Source organism: Mercenaria mercenaria, chromosome 13 (assembly GCF_021730395.1).
Source record: "Mercenaria mercenaria strain notata chromosome 13, MADL_Memer_1, whole genome shotgun sequence".
Lineage (NCBI taxonomy): Eukaryota > Metazoa > Mollusca > Bivalvia > Venerida > Veneridae > Mercenaria > Mercenaria mercenaria.
The window spans coordinates 51,916,582-51,941,511 of NC_069373.1; the positions used below are offsets into that span (position 1 = coordinate 51,916,582).

The 24,930-nt window shown below is 35.9% G+C and overlaps 1 protein-coding gene across 3 annotated transcripts in view; it reads right to left on the bottom strand.

The window, feature by feature from the left end:
- The window catches only part of LOC123528771 (copine-8-like), a 36,705-nt gene that overhangs the window by 8,445 nt on the left and 3,330 nt on the right, over positions 1-24,930 (bottom strand). For all 3 annotated transcript variants that reach the window (XM_045308754.2, XM_045308755.2, XM_045308753.2), the window contains exons 2-18: positions 24,512-24,552; positions 24,150-24,196; positions 23,081-23,184; positions 22,557-22,596; positions 21,573-21,646; positions 20,248-20,279; positions 16,906-16,934; positions 16,332-16,435; positions 13,136-13,240; positions 10,808-10,849; positions 8,606-8,681; positions 7,321-7,439; positions 6,583-6,735; positions 4,622-4,697; positions 3,692-3,819; positions 1,040-1,142; positions 377-434 (exon numbers count right to left, since the gene is read on the bottom strand). In XM_045308754.2, coding sequence (XP_045164689.1) covers positions 377-434; positions 1,040-1,142; positions 3,692-3,819; positions 4,622-4,697; positions 6,583-6,735; positions 7,321-7,439; positions 8,606-8,681; positions 10,808-10,849; positions 13,136-13,240; positions 16,332-16,435; positions 16,906-16,934; positions 20,248-20,279; positions 21,573-21,646; positions 22,557-22,596; positions 23,081-23,184; positions 24,150-24,196; positions 24,512-24,552 — 1,331 coding nt within the window. The remainder of the gene's footprint in view (positions 1-376; positions 435-1,039; positions 1,143-3,691; positions 3,820-4,621; positions 4,698-6,582; positions 6,736-7,320; positions 7,440-8,605; positions 8,682-10,807; positions 10,850-13,135; positions 13,241-16,331; positions 16,436-16,905; positions 16,935-20,247; positions 20,280-21,572; positions 21,647-22,556; positions 22,597-23,080; positions 23,185-24,149; positions 24,197-24,511; positions 24,553-24,930) is intronic.

Below are 24,930 nucleotides of genomic sequence, written 5' to 3' on the forward strand. Positions count from 1 at the left end.
CGACGCCAATCAAGTGATGACAATAACTCTTCATTTTTTCCCCCAAAAATCAGATGAGCTAAAAATGGTACTAGTAGCTTTCTTGCTTGGCGCTCAGCATTAAGAGGGTAGTGCTAGGACTGGTCAGCCCGGTGTCAGTATAATTTGACTGGGTGGGGTATCATGTCAAGTGTCTATGGTGTGATATTCCAGTGAGGCAGCACTATAAAGTTGGGCATTGTGCTCACTGCTACAAATAGACACTGTCATTTATATGACTGAAAAATTGTTGAAAAAGACGTTAAACCTGAACAAACAAACACATACTCAGCCAAAATACTATAAAACATTTTTAAAAAGAAAGGTGCATCAGTAAGCATGGAAAACCTTTTTTTACCTTCAAAATCAGCATCCCCCACTCCAATGATGATAATTGATACTGGCAGTGATGCTGCCTGAAAAACAGAAGACAATATTTATCAATTAAACTCTTGCATACAAAAAACTGGATTATCAAAAACCAAATCTTTTATACCAATCATTATAATATACATGCATAATTTCTGTTCCTATTAAAAATGAAACTGTTCAGAAGACCAACACATTTTACCCATGTCAAGTCCACATTTCTGTCTTCGGTTTCAAGTCACATCAAAACAGCTCAGATAATCTGGCAACTTTCCACCTGCTTAACTGAGGAAGAAGACCCAAGATGCCCCTCAGATATTCTTTTTGGCACAGGCAGATTTATCAGTGGAACCACTGAACTTATGCAGCAGGATATCTTCCTAGAGCGGATTTTGCATCCAAAGCAGAAAGAGGCAAGATATTCATATTTAACCACCTTGATCACTCTATGACAGAGGCCCTCGGCCAAGTCCCCAGATACGGAAGCATGGATATTGTTTAATACACATGATGTTGTCTTATACTGTTTAAGCCCTTCTTGACCTTGATCAAGAGGTAATGTGGTGTCTATAAATTGAATAAAAAATGTAAAACACACACCAACATTGCTGCAAAAATGCACTAAACATGATATAGATTAAAACATACTTACATTTACAATTGCTTCACAAGTTTGGGGCATATCTGTTATAATACCATCTGTAATTATCAGCAGAATAAAATATTCATCTCCATTCTTCTTTGCTTCAGCAAATCTGGGAAAAAAAATTAAACCAAAATCAAAAACTGAACCCATTTGGGAAACAATCTAATATTCAATACAATTTCATGGGTCTGGATTTACGACATTAAATATTCTTTATACATAAAAACAGAAACACGTATGTCCCTCGTGATAGCCTCTTGGAGGCAAGATGGTATGAATTCTAAATGCTGTGACCTTGGCCTTTGAGCAAATGTCACCAAAAACAAGACAGCTCATATACTGAGTACAGGCAGCCAATCTATGAAGTTTGACATTTGTACGCCAAAGCGTTCTTTGAATATTGAGTGGAAACTGATTTCAGTCTAGAGATGACTTTGACCTTTACCTTTGACCTAGTGAACCCCGAAACATTTGGGAGTCAAATACTGACTACAGGCATTCATCCTAGAAAGTTTGATGATTGTAGGCCAAAAATAACCTTAGTTATTGAGCAGAAACTCTTTTTAGTCATAAGGACACTGGCCTTGACCATTGGCCTAATAGCCCCCAACACAACACAGTTACTTACTAAAGTCAAGCATTCTCCAGCTACTGATTGGATTTTTTTTATCATATCAATGACCTTTGACCTACTGGCCTTCAAACAAACAGGGGTAATGTACTGACCACAGGCATGCACCCTATGAAAACTGACTAATGTAAGCCTAAGTGTTCTCTAGTTATTAAACAGAAACAAAATGAGCCTCGCCATGGGAAAACCAACATAGTGGCTTTGCGACCAGCATGGATCCAGACCAGCCTGCGCATCCGCGCAGTCTGGTCAGGATTCATGCTGTTCGCTTATAAGCCTACTGCAATTAGAGAAACCTTTAGTGAACAGCATGGTTCGCTTATAAGCCTACTGCAATTAGAGAAACCTTTAGTGAACAGCATGGATCCTGATCAGACTGCGTGGATGCGCAGGCTGGTCTGGATCCATGCTGGTCACAAAAGCCACTATGTTGGTTTTCTCATGGCACGGCTCAAATGGTCTACTGCAGGGTTGGCGACTACCCGCTCAGGGTGGGTAAACCCGCCCGGGAAAACCCGGGTTTTCCAATACTCCTAAAAATGAATGAAATGGGCAATACTGGGCAATAAGAAGTTTTTCTAATTTTTTTTAACAAAAACAATTGAGTTTCTATGTTATAAAATGTGAACTAATTCTTACATTAAGTTTTACTACTTTGAAAAATTGGTGAAGTGATTACTAAGGTAGCTGACAGAACAGCTTCATTCACAAAATTATGGCTTACTTACACAACAAAATATTTTTTATGGGAATGTAAACACCTTTCAACATTATAGTTAGATCTCTCTAGGTCCCAACTAGATTTTGCTTAACATAGGAATAGTCTACCAGTCTAGTTCTTCTTTATAAAGAAGCATTCTGTAACTGAACGCAAGTTTTGCAGTTTTTTCGATCGCAAGTCTGTTTCTGAGTTTCTTCTGAATAATATCAAAATTTGAAACACCCTTTCAGTTGACTAACACAGTGCAAATAGCTATAAAAATAAATTTATAGTTCTTTGTACAGTGTAACATTTCAAGCTATGACCTTTCAGACTCCAAATTTTGGCACTAACCAAAGTGCCACAGTCTTTACATTCTGCAATCTTTTTAATCATTCACAGTTAAATTAAAACAATTCCACATGGGGTCCTTAGGTTTTATGGTTATATGATAGAAATGACAATGTGATCCAAACTGATTTTCATGAGTAAAATGGCCAGATTTAAGTTGTTCACACTCTAACTTTAATCCCCTAATCTTGCTCAATAATTGCTCAATCATCATCATAATAATGTCTGTTCAACAGATTTTTATAGATATTATAGCACTAGGCATGCAGGTGTCACTGCTATCACTAGATTGGTTGTTAGTCAACTAAAGGGTTAAACTATGTATTGAAGTTTGAATTGAAATATTATATTGCCCAGAGTTGACCACTATTGCCCAGTAAAACCCTGGTTTTCCCAGTATTACCCGCTGGGCTGGGCAATATGCTTAAAACCTGGGTTTTTGCCAACCCTAGTCTACTGATCCACTGACAGAGCAAAACAAAATACCACCAGTTGTTCAGAGGGGCATATCAAAAGCTGTCAGATGAGACAACACACGCAACTATTTTGATGCTAAATAGTAAAACTCGGCACATCTGAGGAAACTTAGAGTTATCACAGGGGCTATTAATACCCTCCCCCTACAAGTAAAAAGGGGACATAATTCCCAAAATACTGGTAAAAGATAATAGCTCTTGTGTCATATGAAAAGGGTGATAAGGAACAACAACTTAAAAGTTTAAAAGTAAATCTGTCATGTAATAACAGAGATAAAGTGAAAAGTGCATCAAAACTTTAACCAAGCTGTGGACACAGACACAGATGCTGACAAAAAGTCATTGAGTAGAATAGCTCTCCATATATTTCATACAGTCAAGCAAAAATTGTAATGTCTATTGCTATATATTAAAGTTCTGGGGTAAATATCAAATTTTCAAAACCCTGAAAAAAAACAACATTTTCTGAGAAGACTTTAGAAAAAACTAAGTAAGCTTACCTTGCAACATGGTTAATACAAGGTGCAAAGTTTGTAGGCCCATACAGCTGTACTGACTGTATAGCTTTGTGATAGGACTCAACAACACCTTCAATACCCTCACAGTATGGGTTCTGGGGGTTGCCATTCTGAAAAAATATACATAATTATAAAAAAATCCAGATCTTTACCATTTACTTCTCACATTATTTACAAAAATAAATCTATTAGTATAATTTATTAGTAAGCTCATGAAATATTGTGCTTCTTATCTTTGACTACTTGTAGAAAGTCCTACAACAGTTAAACAAGGCTTTTTGTTGAGCTGAAAGTCATGTAGACACGAAATAGGTCAGTCTTTTAATGATGGACGACTAGCTCAGGCATGAGCCAGCACCTTGACAGAACCAACAACCTTCTTCCAAGGTCCATTTTTAACACTGTTTAAAAGAAATTTAATATGAAGGTGGCCATCCTGGCTGAGTTATTAATGTATCTGACTCCTAATCACTTGCCCCAGGCCTCATCTCCGTGGGTTCAAACCCTGCTGGGGTTGTCATGTAAAGTCATCCAGCTGGCTTGCAAGACCTTGTTAGTTCTATATCAGTATCTGCCCGTGCCCTGAAAAAAATGCTCAGAGAGGTTCCTACGACCTTCCTCCATCATAAATGCTGAAAGGTCCCCAACATAACCTGTTCTGTGCCAGCATGACATGTAAAACCAAACTTACATGTACATTAAACCTTACCCTGCTAAATTTCTATAACGAGCTTGTCCATCTTTCAATCTGGACAGTAACATTAACTGTTAAAAGGGGTGCTTACCAAAAAGAAGACTTAATGGCAAACAGTGCAGATCATGATCAGACTGCAATTATCTTTGTCCGCACTGTTCGCAAAGCCAGAACCACTTGCCGCCAGCAGACTAAGGGTTAAAGAACGTTATACTCACCAAGGCAAATTCATGTGACACAACACCATTAGGAGGTAGTCTAGCACCAAAACCCAGAGCTGGAAACAGCTGATCTCTGTAGTAAAACATGAAAACATCAATTAAATTTCACATAAAGACTGACTTCTGTCTCAAGCCATTTCAAGCTATTCTAATTTTCTTGTAAGGATGTACTTTTACTGACAAAAACAAATTTTCACTTATATAACATTTTTTATCTACCATGTTGTGAGAAAATGGGTGCTGGACAAACAAAATGCCTCCCATAATTTTAACAGAATAATCAAAATTTAGCAAAGAATTTATAAACAAGAGGGCCATGAAGGCCCTGTATCGCTCACCTGACCTAAAGATCATCAAGATCAACATTCTGACCAAGTTTCATTAAGATATGGTCATAAATGTAGCCTGTAGAGTGTTTACTAGCTTTTCCTTTGATCTGACCCAGTGGCCTAGTTTTTGACCCCAAATTACCCAGATTCAAATTTGACCTAAAGATCATCAAGATTAACATTCTAATTAGGTTTCATGAAGATAGAGTCATAAATGTGGCCTCTAGAGTGTTAACAAGCTTTTCCTTTGATTTGACCTAGTGCCCTAGTTTCTGACCCCACCTGACCTAGATCTGAACTTGACTTATAGATCATCAAGATTAACATTCTGACCAAGTTTCATTAAGATATGGTCATAAATGTGGCCACTACAGTGTTAACAAACTTTTCCTTTGATTTGACCTGGTGACCTAGTTTTTGACCTCAGATGACCCAATATCGTCCTCGTCCAAGATTTTATTGAGGGTAACATTCTAACCAAGTTTCATTAAGATTGGGCAAAATTGTGACCTCTAGAGTGTTAACAAGCTTTTCCTCTGATTTGACCTGGTGACCTAGTTTTTGAAACCAGATGACCTAATATCGAATTCGTCCAAGATTTTATTGAGGGTAACATTCTGACCAAGTTTCATTAAGATTGGGTCAAAATTGTGGCCTCTAGAGTGTTAACAGTCAAATTGTTGACGACGGACACACGGATGGACGACGGACACGGGGCGATCACAAAAGCTCACCTCGAGCACTTCGTGCTCAGGTGAGCTAAAAACAATTTCATTTTCTGGGTTTTGTCAGCTTTTTCAAAAATTAGTTGGCAGGGTTTTATACAAGAGCGGTTATGTCCTACACTCTAAAAATAACACATGAGCCTTTCAAAGTTAAATAAAATCTACTCATTTTTTTCATTTACAGTAAATCTGTCCCTTTGTACACGTTTTTGAAACAGGTTTTTTACTAACAGTCCCATGACTGTTTGGTTAACTTTAGTGCCTTCTCTATATTCCAAACCAGTATTAATCTGTTCTCCACAAGTAAATGTTGATAACTTCTTCAAGTGAATCAGAGGACATATGACCTCTTGAATATGTCTTTCATGAGATTCAGACACAAAACTTCTCAATTAGAAATATTATAGAAATCCTATTTATTTAACCAGGTTGGCCTTTAGAGTTTGCTCTAAGGTCAAGGTCATGATTCTCTGTGATGATCTCAATAAAGACAATATATCAATCATTCTCTGATATCTGTAGGATATTTGTCACTGGCTGTAAAACAATTTTTATTAAGTAATCTGATCATAAAATATAACTGCAATACTGCTAAAAATTATGTTAGTATACCACACCAATAAACAATACTCAGCCAGAACAAGGCTCCAAGGTTATAAATCTGAATTTTAAGATCCGTCTATGAATGCTGACTTGCCATTGGTCAATTTCTAACATCTGCTTAAAAACAACCAATCAGATATAAGTGTTTTGGGACTGGTCTACAAACTCAGTTTTGTAAGCTTGAGGCCTGGAATTGAGCCTGCACTGACATGGTAATAGCATTTGATACAAGCAATCTGACCTCTCCATCAACAAACCCAAACAAATTTTGTTACAGGTAACTGGTATAAAAAGAACTTACGAGTCATAATCCTTAATAATTTCGCCTACTGCCCTCAAGGCTGTAGCATATGGACTTGGTCTATATGGACTGATGTAATGTAACGATGATGGAGATTTGGGGTCGCCATTCGATGCTGTGAAATCAATTGCAATTGTACAGTTCAACTGTGTTCTGAAAGAAGAAAATAATAAGGTTAAGACTTTATTCCTTGAAAAAATGTTTGAAGCCGAAAGTTCAGAAGTGCACTCGAAAGTTCAGAAGTGCTATGACCTTTTTTCGGGATGTTTTCTCTTTATACACATAGATCAAAATGTAGAGCTAGAAATCCTGGTATTCACAAGGGGCAGAATATAAGATTCTTCCACTGGTTGTAGATGTAGATTGGAATATTTGGCTCTGCTGAGTTACCACGTAATCAGTTACCTGAGAGCCGGATATTCTGATCTGCACCTACAGCCAGTGAGAGAATAATTTTCTTGCATGCTATATTCAACAAATAACAGTAAAATAGATTCAAATAATTGACTTCTATATTTTTCTTTTATTTTTGCACTTTTTTTCTTGCAGTATAAATAAAACACAGGTATTTTACGTCCATAAACAGGAAGTACGTCACATCTAATTTTCTTTTATCATCTGCAGCAAAACACTGAAAATCACATAATGAAAATATTTCCTAATAACTTAAATAACTATAATTCATCATTCCTCTTACACCAACTGCCCAGGAGGAAAACAAAAACATCGCATACTTACCCTCCTCTAACATAGTCGAGGAATGTGTAAACTTTCTCAATCCTAACATTCATTAATTCAACAGTTCCAGAGTTAGTGTACTTTGCTCCTTTCTTCTTCTTTTTCTTCATACTTATACACTGAAATATATGCCACAAAGAATATATACAATCAAATATTACATCTCGGAATTTTTCACACTGAAATATATATATATATATATGTCACAGAGTACTTATATACTGAAATATATGTCATAGAATACTTTACACTAAAAATTACGTCATAGGAAATATATTTTCAAGAAAAAAAAAACAATTACAGACTCTTAACGATCAATACACATGTTATGGGCTAAATAGAAAATTTTCTGACATTCAATCTGTCCAGTATGTTCATTCTACTGCACCAAAATGGTTCCCTGGCTGAACCTCTCTCATATTTTGCTGACATTTTCAGTCTGTTTATATCACCCATTAATTCAGCCAATCAATGGCATTTTCAACCAACCTTCATACAATGTCTTGATGAATCAAAGTCATTTGTGATTAAGTGTGACCATATACACTTCAAAATAGACACTGATCTATGGGTGGTGTTTTCACTTATCTAGATAAATTTCCAAATATCAAATGTATATATACATTAACTTGGCAAGTTCATGTATTGGACAAGTCCATGTATTGGAAGTCACTGATTGGCTGAAAACACTTTCAATAGTAATTATGAGTGTGATGCTCACCAAATAAACAAAAGAAATAAATCAGAGGTCCATCATGGGGACTTTGTCAAGTCTCTGATGCACGAAAATGTGTATGTTAAGATCAAATATGTTTCCACAATTTTAAAGTTTGAATCAACTGCGAAAAAAAAAATGAAAAAGATCCGGAAAAAGATAGGATTTTGTGTGCATAATGATTGAGACTTGAAACAGTGGTGTAAGAAATTGATGCTTTCACAACTTAAGTATTGCATACAGAAAATTCTTCCTTAATTTGAAATACTGACATATACCATATCAATAGCTTCCTTTAAGTTAGTTTAATCCAGTTTGAAAATTTTTCCCCATATATACTGTGATTTTTTCACTAACTTTCAGCCACATAAAATTTGCTGCTTTTAACAAAACAAATACTATTTGGGATTACCAATTTTACGAGGAATTAATGGAAATTTTACTTGTTCAATTATGTGGACTCAACAATCATTAAATCCAGAAAATTAGTCACACCACCATCTCCCACACCAACAAATTTTAATGATTTCACAAAACACAAAAATCTTTTATATGCTGAAAAACTATTACCTCATAAACATTTGTATTACAAGGTCCTCTGGTCAATTCTCTCAAGGTGGTAGTAAAATCTCCAATAAAATCATGCCTGGAAAGATACAAGGAAGAATGTCCATATTATATTATACCAGATTTATATAGCACCCTTTTCATGATAAATACTTTCAAAGGCACTGTACATAGCACAAAGGCACCCACTCATGCTCTACTAGAACAGATACAGAGCAATCTGACCAGAGGGATAGAGCAAGAGAAAGTCCCCAGACCAGAAAGAGAAAGAGAAATCCTTTAGATACAGGCCTGTCTGGCTAACTTTGCCTACCTTTTTGTGAATAGACAGTCTGGTTCTTTAACATGCCCGCTGTATAGCACTGATACAAGTGAAGCAGTCTTTCCTGGGAAGAACCAGTACTGGCCTCTTACTTAGGTGGGAGACACTCAAGGAGTATCTCAGAAATTTCTAGTGCCTGGATCAGGATGTCTAAGTATTATAAACTCTATCTGTACAGTGACTTCTACAAACTTAAATGCTGAATTTACTCTGCAAAGATAACTGAAAATAACGTGAATTCGCTATGGTTTTATTTTTGCTAATATTTGTGAATAATGCCACTCCCTAATTCAAAATGTAAGTGAATTTTAATCTACATCATGTCCAAAAACACAAACATCCGCATTTTACAGATTCTCAACACAACATGAGGCTGCAAACCATGAAATCACTAAATATAGTTGATGCTAAAATTATGAAATTTATAAAAATATTTACTGCAAAATCATAAAAATGTTTTGGCTGTTGAAGTCCATGAAATTAAATCTGAAGGATCAAAGAAAATTCCTATTCATTTTATCTTTGAAAGTTTGAAATCCACATATTTAAGCCCCCTTTGAAATTGCCATTCCAGTCCTATTATAAACTAAACAAGCAAATTCGATGAATTGGAATCCCCTGCCGAAAGGGTCAGAGTTGAGGAACGGCAAAAAAATATATCCAGCAAAAAGTTAAGAATGTTACCAAGAAGCAAAAATTTCATTAGTCAAAATCAAATTAAAAGAAAATGAATGGTTTGTTTGGGTGAGGGGTGGGGGTGGGGTGAGGATACAACAGTTTACATGTTGATTATAAATATTGATAGAAAACGAAAAATGAAAAAAAAAAAAAAAAAAAATGGGGGTGGGGGGGGGGGGGGGGGGGGGGGGAGGGTGACCAAGGTAAGGTGGTGACCAGGTGTAGGTACACAACATCACATGTTTATAATAAATGTTCATGGAAAAGAATGGAAGAAGTTTAATGAAATTCTTCCAATTGGTTGGTTTGTTATGTACAGATCTGTGGATTTTTAAACAATTAAAGGGCAATAACTATACAGAAAATTGACCAATCGAAAAAAAACTTGAAGGGCATCGTCGCAGTATCTTGGTTCATGTCTACTTCAAGTCTGATGAAATTCTACCTGCTAGTTACTGAGAAATGGCTGCAGACGGACATTTTTCATTAAATCAAGGGCAATAACTCTGAGGGAAATTGACCTATAAAAAAAAAAAACTTGACGGGCATCAGCGCAGTATCTTGGTTCATGTGTATTTCAAATTTGATGAAATTCTACCTGTTAGTTACTGAGCAATGGCTGCAGACGGACATTTTTTATTAAATCAAGGGCAATAACTCTGAGGAAAATTGACCAATCAAAAAAAAAACTTGACGGGCATCATCGCAGTATGTTGGTTCATGTTTATTTCAAGTTTCATGAAATTCTACCAAGTAGTTACTGAGAAATGGCTGCGGACGGACGGACTGACTGATGGACAACGCCATTTCAATACCCCCCTCCCGATTTCATCCGCGGGGGATAAAAACATGTTTGTTTTTTTTCTGTTTCAGGTTTACCGCCATTTTCAACAGTATTTCAGTCAATTAATGGCGGTCAGTTATCCTTATCAATGTCCCTGGATTCTGTATCAGTAATAACCTGTTCCCCACAAGTGACTGCCAACTTCTCCACAAGCATGATCAGAGGTGGAACACAAATCATTTGAGGCAAATATCTTTTATCAAATTTATCGTCACAGACAACATACACCTCACTCAGGGATCAACCTCGCCACCTTGCGAACTGCAGATCTGCTCTCTCCTTACTGAGATAAGTGTAAGGCTAAAATGATTTCACAATACATTGAGAGTCAAGCACAATCTGAAGAATTACAATTACTTACCCTCCATCAGCATCCCAGTCATGACATTCTATTCTGATAGATCTGGAATGAAAAATTAAAAAGAATGAAGAAAAAACTCTGGGCTTAAGTATTTACTTTTTAGAGTGTGTTGCTGAACAATATTCTTTTTCAAGCTGTTTGCACAAAGTATTAATCCTCTTAAGCTGTCTTTGAGGAATATAGAAGAAAAAATGTACATGCAAAACAAGACCAGTCACTTTGATTTAACCTTTAGCATGCTAGATAAATTGTTGTCTGCTGGAAATGTTGTCTGCTAAAATTGTAAAGTTCATTCAATTTGCTCCAAAATTGGAAGAAATATTGTCAGAGTAGCAAACAGCTTGGAACCTGATCAGACGCCGATTTAATCGGCGTCTGATCTGGTTCCAAGCTGTTTGCAAAGGCTGTTAAATTCGCCTGCAGCAGGCTAAGGGTTAACATGTGTTGCTTAAAGGAAAGCATGCTCCACCATTCAGAAATGTTTGCCAATTGAGAAGTGAAATTGCAGACATTAATTAACATATTTATACAGATTCTTTCACCTTCAGATAGGTAATGTGTTATGTAATATAATGTAATGTTACTTAGAAACACAATGGAGAAACACATGAAACTGAAATATGGACAAACAAGAAAAAGTAAAAAATATTAAAAGTAATTTTTTTTAAAAGTTTACAAATTGCTAGTTTTCTTTTGAGCGAGTGAGAGTTTACATTCAGTTAAAAGGGAGGAGGGAAACTGAGAAACAAAATGGAGTTAAATAAGAAAGCAGTCCCATAAAAGAAATGACAAAAGAAACATTTTTAGGGTTGGGCTGGGAAGCTATCCACTGTGACTTTAAACTTTGGGATCCTTGAACTAAAAGCTGTCTACCCTCTGATTAAGACCAGTCCTCATGTTATGTTAAATGATAGTAAAGGCTGTAGTTAAAAAGGCACTTTGAAAACGAGAACCTTATTTTTTTCTTGGGTTAAACGTCACACTGACACAAGTATAAGTCATATGGCAATTTTCCAGCTTTGATGGTAGAGGAACACTCCAGGACTCCCTCTGTACATTATTTCATCAAAGACTGGCACGTTGGAAGAACCAATGACCTTCCGTAAGCCAGCTGGATGGCTCACATCCAGGGAGAGGCTCGAACCCACATCGGTGAGGGACAAGTGATTTAAGGTAGTTCTGCACGTTTGGATTGAACTTTTTTCTACAATGTAGAATTTGATAAAACTCTGATTTTTCATAACTTCAGAATATACATAGAAAATTCTGCAAATAAAAAAGATAGGGTCGTGTGCTTGATTTTTTGCTAGACTGATTTGAAAAATTTGGAACCCACGCAATATTTCATAATGGGAGTCTATGGGAAAAGCATAGCTGTCATAACATTTTCGCGAATAGAATTTTTTCTAAAATGTAGATTTTGATGAAACTTCTCACAGTTGTAAATAAACACATGGCCTATAATTTGGAGAAATAAAATGTATAGGTCCGTGTGCTTATTTTTGAGATATTTAGCCATGATTAAAGTGAACCGGACATTTCACGCTACTTTTAGGACATTATTTTGATTTTTTTTAATGTGCCATATGTTTTAATATAATATTTTGACTTTAGAAATAGAGCATCAGTGCCATTGTAATAAATTTACTCACAGGTTTCGGTTAATTTATAAAATGATTTTCATTTCCGTACGCCGAATCCAGGCTTTATTCTACGTTTTCCGGACAAATGACGTTACGCCATCACTTCCGGTTTTTCAAACGTGCAGAACTACCTTAAAGTCAGTGACCTTAACCACTCGGCTACCACTCGGCCCAAGATCCTTATGATTAAACGCTGACCTCACTAACCTTGACATTAGGAATACCTACCCTAAACCACGTCTGCCACTTAACCAATACCAATCTTGAAGCCAAGTTTGATCATTAAAGGGAAGCTGGTTAAGACAAAATAGTTTGTTTGTTTGTTCTGGGTTTAACGCCGTTTTTCAACAGTATTTCAGTCATGTAACGGCGGGCAGTTAACCTAGTCAGTGTTTCTGGATTCTGTACCAGTACAAAACTGTTCTCCGCAAGTAACTGCCAACTTCCCCACATGAATCAGAGGTGGAGGACGAATGATTTCAGACACAATGTCTTTTATCAAATCGTCACAGAGAACATGTGCCCCACGGAGGTATCAAACTCACGACCTCACGATCCGTAGACCAACGCTGTACCTACTGAGCTAAGCGGGCGGGCTAGACAAAATAGTGAAATTGAAAAGCTTGCAATAACACTTTACCTGAAACTATTACATTATCTTGAGACTTTTACCCCAAATTCTCACCTGTCATAGTCTCCATTGCACAATGTCCTTACAGATAATGTCATAGGTTTCCATGTGGGATTTAGTGTTTTCTTTATCACTTCTGTTCTATGTACAACTGTGTAACTGAAATGTAATTTGACACAAGCCTATACATATATGGTCATCAATTAAAAATGCTTATACAGTGAATTCCAAAATATTCATGGGGAACTTATTTTCATGAATTTTATGGTCGTGTCAATCCATGAAATTAAATCGATGACTCTCCTGCTGTAAACAAGTGAATGAAGTATTGCCATGCAATACAAAGTCCCCTACTGGAAGGCACCTAATTTTCTCTACTGCAGTATAACATAATGAACTGATATCTGTCAATGATGTATAAACAATATTGTACTACATATACAATATGTTGTAACAACACACTTGGATTAAAATGTGCATATATAAAAACCCACAGTTGTTTTCATATTGATTTTTTTTGGCTGATTATAAAAATGTTATCATGTAAGTTATTTATAGTAACAACAAAGGGAAATTAATCTTTAAAAAAAAAAAGGAAAAAAAAAAAAAAAAAAAAAAATCTATATAATATAAGTCCACAAGAAACTCTTTACCAGGTAGAGATAGGTCAAAATACACCTAAAAATTGGATGTAACATGCATGCTGTACCACAGAAAAGTGGTCTCGATTTTTCTCTACCACCAGTAATAAAAAAGTTACAATAAAATCTATTTATAGTAACAACAAAGGGACATAATTCTAAAAACAAGGGTGCCTCATGGTGGTGAACATTTGGTCCAAGTTACATCAAAATCCCTCCATGCATGAAGAAGAAATGTTCCGTACAAAGTCATTCCTGAATTTGACCTTTGACCACTAAATATGACCTTGACCTTAGACCTAGGGACCTGGTTCTTGCGCATGACATGTTGTCTCATCCAGGGGAATATTTGTGCCAACTGATATCTAAATCCTGCTTTGCATGACAAAGTTATATACCGGAAAGGAAAAAAATCCTCTTGACCTTTGATCTCAAAGAATGACCTTGACCTTTAAGCTAGGGTACTGGGTGTTACGCATGACACATCGTCTCATCATGGGAAACATTTGTGCCAAGTAATATTAAAATCCCTTCATGGATGGCAGAGTTATGGACGGAACAGGAAAAAAACTCTGTTGACCTTTGACCCCCAATTGTGACCTTGACCTTTGAGCTAGGGGTCCGGGATTTGCGCATGACACGTCGTCTCATCATGGGGAACACTTGTGCTAAGTGATATTAAAATCCCTTAATGAATGTTAGAGTTATGGACCGGACACGAAACAGACCCTGTTCATTCTATGTTAACATTTGACTGCTAAGTGTGACCTTGATCTTTGAGCTAGGAGTCTGAAAGTTGTGCATGACACATCGTCTTATTATGAGGTACATTTGTGCCAAGTAATATTAAAATCCCTTCATAGATGGGAGAGTTATGGACCGGACAGGAAAAAAGCCTTGTTGACCTTTGACCTCCAATTGTGACCTTGACCTTTAAGCTAGGGGTCCAGGTTTTGCGCATGACACGTCTCCTCATGGGAAACATTTGTGCCAAGTAATATTAAAATCTCTTCATGGATGGGAGAGTTATGGACCGGACAGGAAACAAGAGCACCGCCTTGCAAGTGCTGACGCTCATCTGATTTTTTTTTGTATAATAGAAATATTGGCCTACCCATGATTTTCTAAGTCTAAAAAGGGCCATCACTCTTGCAAAAAGCAGGATAGAGTTATGTTTCTTGATGTACAGTGTCCACTTATGATGGTGAAAAACTGTTGCAAGTTTTAAAGCAATAGCTTTGATAGTTTATGAGAAAAGTTGACTTAAACATAATATTCAACCAAGAAAATGATTTTTCTAAGTCCAAAAGGGGCAATTATTATTGCAAAAAGCAGGATGGAGTTATGTTGCTTGCTGTACAGGGTCAGCTTATGATGGTGAACAAGAGTTGCAAGTTTTAAAGCAATAGCTTTGATAGTTTAGGATAAAAGCTGACCTAAACATAAAACTTAACCAAGAAATCTGATATTTTCTAAGTCCAAAAGGGGCCATAAATCTTGCAAAAAGCAGGATGGAGTTATGTTTCTTGCTGTACAGGGTCAGCTTATGATGGTGAACAAGTGTTGCAAGTTTCAAAGCAATAGCTTTGATAGTTTAGGAGAAAAGCTGACCTAAACATAAAACTTAACCAGGCAACGCCGACGCCAACAACCGCTCAAGTGATGACAATAACTCATCTTTTTTTTTCAAAAAATCAGATGAGCTAAAAAGCCCTGTTGACCTTTGACCTCCAATTGTGACCTTGACCTTTGAGCAAGTGGTCCGGGATTTGCGCATGACACATCATCTCATCATGGGGAACATTTGTGCCAAGTAATACTAAAATCCCTTCAAGGATGGGAGAGTTGTGGACCGGACAGGAAAAAAGCCTCTTGACCTTTGACCTCCAATTGTGACCTTGACCTTTGAGCTAGGGGCCCGGGTTTTGCGCATGACACGTCGTCTCATCATGGGGAACATTTGTGCCAAGTAATATTAAAATCCCTTCATGGATGACAGAGTTATGGACCGGACACGAAATTGCGGACGGACGGATGGACGGACAGACGGACGGACGGAATGACGGAGAAGTGCATTCCTATAGTCCCCGAAACTGGTTTTCAACCAGTAGGGGACTAATAATGTCAAAACAAACTACATGTACATTTATAAATGAATGAGAAGCCCCTTCACCATCTTAACAGTTGCCCTGAAGCTAGATATTCAAATCTGCACATTCCGCTAGTAACTCTAATAACTTTATTGCATTTTACTTTAAAAACTTTTTAGAATTTTTCTGTTTTTATGTACAATGCATGACTATATAAAATGAAACAAGAATAAGAGCTTTGCCATTAAAAACTTTTACCAAAAATTCTAAGTTAAAAAGGGGCATAACTCTGTCAAAATTCAAACCAGAGTTATGGGGATTGTTTCTTCTGGTGCAGACTTTGATAGTAAATAACTAGTTTAAGTTTCAAGTCAATAGCTCTGATAGTAACAGAGATATTTGACTTTATCAAAAACTTTAACCAACGGCAACGCCGATGTCAACGCTGGGGCGAGAGCAATAGCTCTACATTTTCTTTGAAAAGTCGAGCTAAAAACTGTTATAAAAGACTGTTGCTACCTTCCATCCTCATTGGCCCTGTAGAACGTAAGGAAAGGATCTGACTTTCCAAAGAAATCTTTCTTGTCCAGCTTGTGTGCACGGAACTGCATTATAACTTGTTCCTATCAATTATAAAAGTATTTGATTATTAGGGTATATTTAGACAACATCTGTAAGTTAACTGAACATGTAGAGCAGAGGACTTTCAATCAGGAGATTGCAATGGTAAAGCAAAGCCCACAGCAGGTGTAAATCATATCTCCCCCTCATCCAGACTAGGCCCATACTGCTCAAAAAGTAGCAATTTAAGAAAATAAACCAACACTGAGCACTAGTCTGGATACCGGCCATGACTTGAGATTGAACTCAGACTGTAGGTGTTGAAATCACAACCTGTTTAGCATTGTGCCACTGACTCCCTTCAAAAAGGTTCAAATCTTGGTCAAGAATTATGATCAGGTTCTCTAATATAATCAACTAAAGTCAAATGTCACTTGTGACGTGTACTCTAAGACTATAGTAATCTGTTCAGAAAGGGTGTAACACCTGAGGCAGGGGGTATTTTATGTCTGATGAAATGTCAAAAACTCACCTTACAGCTACTCAGCTCCTCTGCACTTACTGTAAAGAAAAAACACAGTATTAACAAGCAAATTCGATAAATTGGTATCCCCCGCCGAAAGGGTTTGTGGTGAGGAATGGCAAAAAAATATATCCGGCAAAAAGTTAAGGATGTTAATAAGAAGCAAATAATTTCATTAGTCAAAAATCAATTTAATAGAAAACAAATGTTTAATTAAAGAGTACATAATAAATGTATGATACTTTGATCCTGACTACAGAATTTATTTTGAATGGGATATGCTTACTGTAATAAGCTTAGCTTTTAAAACTAAATGCAGTTAATTGAAATATATGAGCTTGAAGTTTAACTGGAACGAAATATTGTCTTTGAGTGGTTTGGCACAAGGTGTTGCTGTTTAACAAGTACTTAAAAGAACAGATGTCCTTAAGAGAACACAGGTAAGATATCTTGAACATGACTGAGTGAGGGCAAGGTTTGTGCAGTCACAACTTAAGATGTTGAAGGAAACAAAATTTCACATGATGATTATAAATATTGATGGAAAATTAAAAATGAAAAAATAAAAAGGGTAAAAATGTGAAGTTTAGTGGGTGGGGGACAGAGGATGCATGATCAGTGGTGGGCATGACTGGTTGGAGGAGTGAGGTGGGGGAATGGTACAACTTGTATGTTGATAAATAATCAGGAAGGTTTGAAAAAAATCTAAAATAAAAAATGAAAAAAAATTATTTTTTTGTGAGGGGGGGGGGGGGGGGGGGGGGGGGGGGGGGGGGGGGGGGGGGTGTGACCAAGGCAAGTGGGTGACCAGGTGTGGGTGCGCAACTTCACATGTTTATAATAAATGTTCACAGAAAAGAATGAAAGAAATTTAATGAAATTCTGCCAAATGGTAAGTTTGTTATGTACAAATATGTGGATTTTTAGACAATTAAAGAGCAATAACTCTGAAGTTACATAAGAAATCCCAACGAAATTGTGTGTGCACAACCACATTATAGTGCTCTAAATTCTGTTAAAGTTTCATAGTTAAAGGCCAAATATATCAAAAGTTATGATGCAGAAATTGCCATATCTACAGTACCCTATATAGATAACGCTAGAAACTTCTAAGGGCCGTAACTCTGGTGTTACTTGGGCAATCTGTCTGAAACTTGATGGGCCCCTTAACCTCACAGTGGTGAACATGTATATGAAGTTTGTTTAAAAACAATCTAAAATAAGGAATGAATTTTTAAGATTTTGTTTTTGGGGGGTGGGGGGGCGTCGGGGGATTAGGAGGGGGAGGGGTGCGATCAAGGTAAGGGGGTGACCAGTGTGGGTACACAACTTCACATGTTTACAATATATGTTCATGGAAAAGAATGAAAGAAATTTAATGAAATTCTACCAAATGGTAAGTTTGTTATGTACAAATATGTGGATTTTTATACAATTAAAGGGCAATAACTCTTAATTTACAAATAAATCCGAACGAAATTGTGTGTACACAACCACATTATGGTGATCTAAATTCTGTTTAAGTTTCATAGTTCTAGGTCAAATATATCAAAAGTTATGTTGCAGAAATTGCCATATTTATAGTACCCTATATAGTTAACACTAGAAACTTCTAAGGGCCATAACTCTGGTGTTACTTGGGCAATCTGACTGAAAGTTGACAGGCCGCAAGAACTCATAGTGGTGAACATGTATATGAAGTTTTAAATAAATATTCCCAACCATTTCCTAGATATGGCTCCGGATGGACGGACGGACAACGCCAAAACTATATCCCTCCGACTTTCATCGGGGGATAATAATTAGTCAAATACTACATTAAAAAAATCACATTTTATGAATCACTTTTAACATTAAAAAGTTTCGAAACAGAAAGAACAAGTGAATGAAGTATTGCCATGCAATACAAAGTCCTCTACTGGAAGGCACCTAATTTTCTCTACTGCAGTATAACATAATGAACTGATACCTGTCAATAATGTATAAACAATACTGTACTATATATAAAATATGTTATAACTAGACACTTGTATTAAAATTTGCATATATAAAAATCTACAGTTTTTTATATGAATTTTAGACAAATAAAAAAAGTAATAAAAATAAAAAAACAAAGAAAAATTAAACTAAAAAAAAATCTATTAATATAAGTCCACTAAGAAACTCTTTACCAGGCAGAGATAGGTCAAAATACACTTAAAATTGGATGTAACATGCATGTTGTACTGCAGAAAAGTGGTCTCGATTTCACTTTGTTAGGAACCCATTTGACTTTTTTGGGTTTTACATACAATAAATAGCAAACTAGGGATGTGTCCATTTTACTGAATAAGTTGCTTTAACCTTAACTCTCCTAAATTTCTATAATGAACTTGTCAATCTTTCAATTTGGACAGTACTATTAACTGTCAAAAGAGGTGCTTACCAAAAAGATACAGACTGAATGGTGAACAGTGGAGATCTTGATCAGACTGCATGGATGTGCAGGCTGATCATGATCTACACTGGTCGCAAAGGCAGAATCAGTTGTGTCCAGTATGATAAGGGTTAACTGAGTTTCATAACTGAAACCAACGTAAACAGAACAAGCTACATGAATATAGATGGAATCTAATTTAAATTCAATTTTGACATTTTGACCCCAAAAAAAACCACAAAAATTTAAAAGGATTAGATATTACGGGTTATTACCTTTGAAGTATTCATGTAATTTTTTTTCTGTTTTAACAGAAAAAAGTATTGAATACAACAAATGACTAAAACTCAAATTTATGAAATGTGAAATATGATAGCCATTAGTATGAAATTTGTGGTCAATGGCTGGAAAGTATTTTGTACCATTTGATTATACTTCTGTAACATGATATCATAATATAAAACCAAGAGAATATAAAAACCATAAAAAAAGGTTTTAACTTTAACAAATCAAGTACATATAAAGTACAAACATTTTTAGAACCCCTAAATTACCAAAACAGTATCAATTCAATCTTTATAATTAAACTTTACCCTGCTATGAATTTCTAAAATGGACTGGTCCATCATTGAATCTGGGCAGTACCATTTATTATTCGAAGGGGTGATCAATTCAAATTTACAGACTGAATAGCGAACAGCGCAGACCATGATCAGCCTGCACCAAAGGAAAAATCAGTTGCCGCAGCAGGATAACAGTTAAAATCATTGATATTAACCAGGTTTTATTTAAACTCTGAGAAGGCACTGTCGAAATGGTGACCAAATTTTCTATTCCAAATGTATTCCTAACCAACTATTTACCCTGTACCTAACATCAACCTCATAGTTTGATGTAATCAATTTATCAATCTTGCAAGGAAAGGTAATACTTACTTATAATAGACCCTTTGTTAATGTTTGGTCCTCTGAAAATAAAAAAAAAGCCATGTAACTTTTAATTTCTGAAGCAAAATATTATTGATCTACGGCAACATGTTAACATCATATACTCAGAATAAAATGCCACGTTTTTTTTGTTTTATTTCAAATTCAAAGGGGCAATGATTTTAGACTGTCAATTTTTAGAAAGATAGACAATATTAATTAGCTGGAAATAGGACATAAGAAGTAAAAACAATGTGTTTCACATAATTCAAGGTAGCATTTCTATAGAAACAAGAGCTGTCATTATTGGTGAAAAATGCCCCCAAAGCGTGCCCAAAAATGCTACAGTTGTATGCGCAAAAAAAAGGAGGCCTGGGTCATAAGCATGACACACCTTCTCAATATGGTTAACATTCGTGTCAAATTACTTTTAAATCCCTTGATAAATGGCAGAGAACACCTTTGACTTCTAAGTGTGACCTTGACCTTGGAGCTAGAGGTCTGGGTCTTGTGCACGACACCTCATCTCATTATAGGGAACATTTATGCCAAGTTATTTCAAAATCCCTTTATGGATGGAAGTATTACAGCCTGGAAAATCAATTTAATCAATTTCAAAATCCCTTCATCAATGGCAGAGTTATGGACTGGACAAGAAACAGACAATGTTAACCTTTAACCTCTAAGTGTGACCTTGACTTAGAGCTAGTGGTCTGGATCTTGCGCATGACATGTCATCTTATTATGAGGAACATTTATGCCAAGTAATTTTAAAATCCCTTCATCAATGGCAGAGTTATGGACTGGACATGAAACAGACCCTGTTAACTTTTGACTTCTTAGTGTGACCTTGACATTAGAGCTAGGGGTCTGGGTCTTGTGCAAAACACTTTGTCTCATTATGGTAAACATTTATGCAAAGTTATTTCAAAATCACTTCATGGTTGGCAGAGTTATGGACCTGACACGAAACAGACAATGTTTACCTTTGACTTCTAAGTGTGCCCTTGACTTTGGAGCTAGGGGTCTGGGTCTTGCGCATGGCATGTTGTCTCATTATGGTGAACATTTATGCCAAGTAATTTCAAAATTCCTTTATGGATGGAACCATTACAGCCCAGACAAGAATTTACCGGACGCATGGACGGACAAAGCGATTTTAATATGCCCACCTTCGGGGGCATAAAAACACTATTAGTCTACAAAAAATATTATAAAACCAATATTTACTGCTTTATCACTTTATAGATGTTGCTGTTTGCAAATTTTTTATATTAGTGAAGTACTTCTGGAGGCATGTCCCTTTAAGTCTGTAAAACATGTAACCCACTTACGTTAATCTACGTGTAAATCTGGTCCCTGCGGCAACTATTTCACCAAGTGTACACTCCATCCTACCAAGGAAATCCTAAAATTATAATTAACTATGTATCAAAATAGATAGGCCTTCAAATATAAATACCAGTAAGCGACAAAAGCTTCAATCCATCAGGTCTTACTAACCAAAGTGACTAACGCATCATGACAATGTAGGCCTTCAAAATAGTACCATTCACAAAAGTATTTATCATTCAATCAAGCAACATTGGTCAAAATATGAGATTAATTGTACATATCATATTGAACAGACTGAGCCAAAACCAGACTCAACTGAGCAAATCACGACTAGTATGAGAAAATCAGGGCTTACATGAGAAAATCAGGGCCCACATGGGACAAATGGGACCAGTATGAGGAAATCATGGCCTATATATGAAAATAAAGACCAGTATGAAAAAATCTGCACCTGTGAGAAAATATGGGCCAGTATGAAACACAACCATTTTGAATGGTTACAAAACTGAGTCAATATGGTTTTGAATCATAAAAATATCACTAATAAAGTAATTTAATATTGGCCTTGTTACCTATCATCAGGCAGTTATATTTGCTGTTAGCTGCCCATTCTAGAACAAATATCAATTGTTTGATAACAGAATTACTAACATTATAGTATATTATCTAAAATGTTTGTTTTGGGTTTAACGCCGTTTTTCAACAGTATTTCAGTTATATAACGGCGGGCAGTTAACCTAACCAGTGTTCCTGGATTCTGTACCAGTACAAACCTGTTCTCCGCAAGTACAAATGTAACTGCCAACTTCCCCACATGAATTAGAGGTGGAGGACTAATGATTTCAGACACAATGTCGTTTATCAAATAGTCACGGAGAACATACGCCCCACCCGAGGATCAAACTCGCGACCCCTCAATCCGTAGACCAACGCTCTTACCTACTGAGCTAAGCGGGCGGGCTATCTAAAATGTGAGCACTTACATGTTTGCTAAGGTCAGCTGATGGAGAATCAATATCATATCTGGAAAAAAAGCCAACAGCTGCTTATCATAATATTATTATTGTTTTCATTTAAACTACATGTAAATATAAATCAAAACAGCTTCTGACAACCTTTACCAAGGCACTGTGTCTATTTCAAAAACAGATGGTATTTACCTTCATTTGATACAGCTGTTTAACACATCAGGAAAATGGGCTAGTGTCATTATTTTCTTGGAACAAACAAAGCACTACATAACTATCAAATTATTGCAATTATCAATTTTCTTAAAAATGTCTTCTACGCTTTTTAGTCAACAAATGTGCCATAAATGTATTATCAATGCAATCCTATTGTCTGAATCTAAATACTGGTGAAGTCAATGACATATTCCTCAACTAATTTAATTTACAATTTACTTATACAGTTTGCACTGGCACTGGCTAGTCGTACACACATTCATGGACCACTAGTAATACATTAAACTGTTTGATACAAATGGTTAATTGTTTATGATACTCACACTTCCAGTTTCAGCTTCTGACTCTGTTCGAAGTAGTAGTGCATTACAAACTTCTTCACAAAGTCTGGATTCAAGTTATTCCAGATAACCTCTGTCCGACCAAACTGAAACATACAGAATGCTTAAAGCTGCTCGCCCGCAGAAAGGTTTACGGATTCACAGCACTATATGGTTATGTAGGAAAAAGTAAAGCGTTGCAAACGGTTTATTATTTTTCCAATATAGCCATACAGAGCAGTGAATCTGTAAACCTGTTTTCATAAGCCATTTTCTCAGAACATTACGTAGATTTTCGCTTATTTTGTTGATTATGCCTTTTCATTTTACATTCTTGTTATAAAAATGTTGCTTTTGTGAAATTGAATATTTTCGACCAAACTGAGGGCGAGCAGCTTTAACTATGATAAAATATACTTTAAAATTAACAAAAACATAAATAAAATCTAAAAATCATAGACAATAATTATGGACTCTGCATTAATTTACTCTTCTTTCAATATTATGTATCAGAACAAGAAAGTCAAACTGGCTATAAATTGCTCACTCAGAGTTGATCTGTATGTGTAGTGCATGGAGCACTCAGCAGAACCTTTAAGTAAACTTGAGAAAAGTTCATACAAGGATACTAGCTAACAAGTTTTGTGAAGTTCACAAGATGGTGCACAATAAAAAAAAATTCTAAGATTAATGAAGATCTGCCAAACAATTCATGTGAGGTTCATTCAAATTGATCTCCAATTTAAAGTTTTAGCTGCCCCTCTGCACAGCCAAGCAGCATCATTTCATAAAGAAACAAAACTCTTAAAAAACAAATGATGGACCCAGGAGTACCTGTATATACCATAAGCTTACCCAAAGTTTTCAGCTCTGGCTGAGTTGAAGCTGAAAAACAGCTTATTGTTTTAAAAACTTTATGTATATTTCATCACTGAAATTCATTTCCTATATACTGTACATGTCCATATTTTTCTGACTAGCATACTTGTACATCTGATCTTTGATCAGTTAAAACACTAGTTCACAATGCCAGAAATGATTACAAATTAAAAGAAAATGAAAAAGACATTACCTCTCTCCACTGCCGTGTCCCCTGGTCCATTGTGAACATCACAACCACTGAAATATCACAGAAAAATATATTTATTTTCCTTTCAGTAATAATTCCAGATATAATTTTACCTTAGCTACATTTATGAATCGTTTTTATGATATCCTGTGCTGATACAAATGTTTTTGTATATGGTAAAAAGTTCTATAGACAAACTATTTGTTTAACATATTAAATAGCAGTAACTCTTTCTTAAATCATTCAACCTTATACAAATTACTGACATATGCAGAACATAATTTTTTCTGATTCTTCTTACATCTGTTGTATTTTGGCTTAAATAACACTACAGAAAGTTGTATGAAATGACCTTGATTACTCACTTGGATCTGACTTGGAGAAAACATCAGCATCAATCAGATTTCTATAAATAAAACAAAATATCATTGTTATTCATTGTCATACTGATAAAGTCCAATGATTGTTGCATTTTATTAAAATATGCTTAAAATGAATTTATCTAAAAAACACACAACTAAAATTAAGAGGGCCATGAAGGCCCTGTATCACTACCCTGGTCTTGTTTAAAAGATCCTGTATCACTCACATTACCTTGATTTGTGGCCTCTTGCACATTGACGAAGTTTTTATATTAACAACAGCTCGTAGAAAACGAAATGCCCCCCTTTATGCATTCAGTAACTGCAGAAAAAACAGAAATTGTTTGGACATTTGATGTACATGTACTGACCTAAAATCAATAATAATGGGTCATTTACCAGTCATAAATGACCTCCGTATC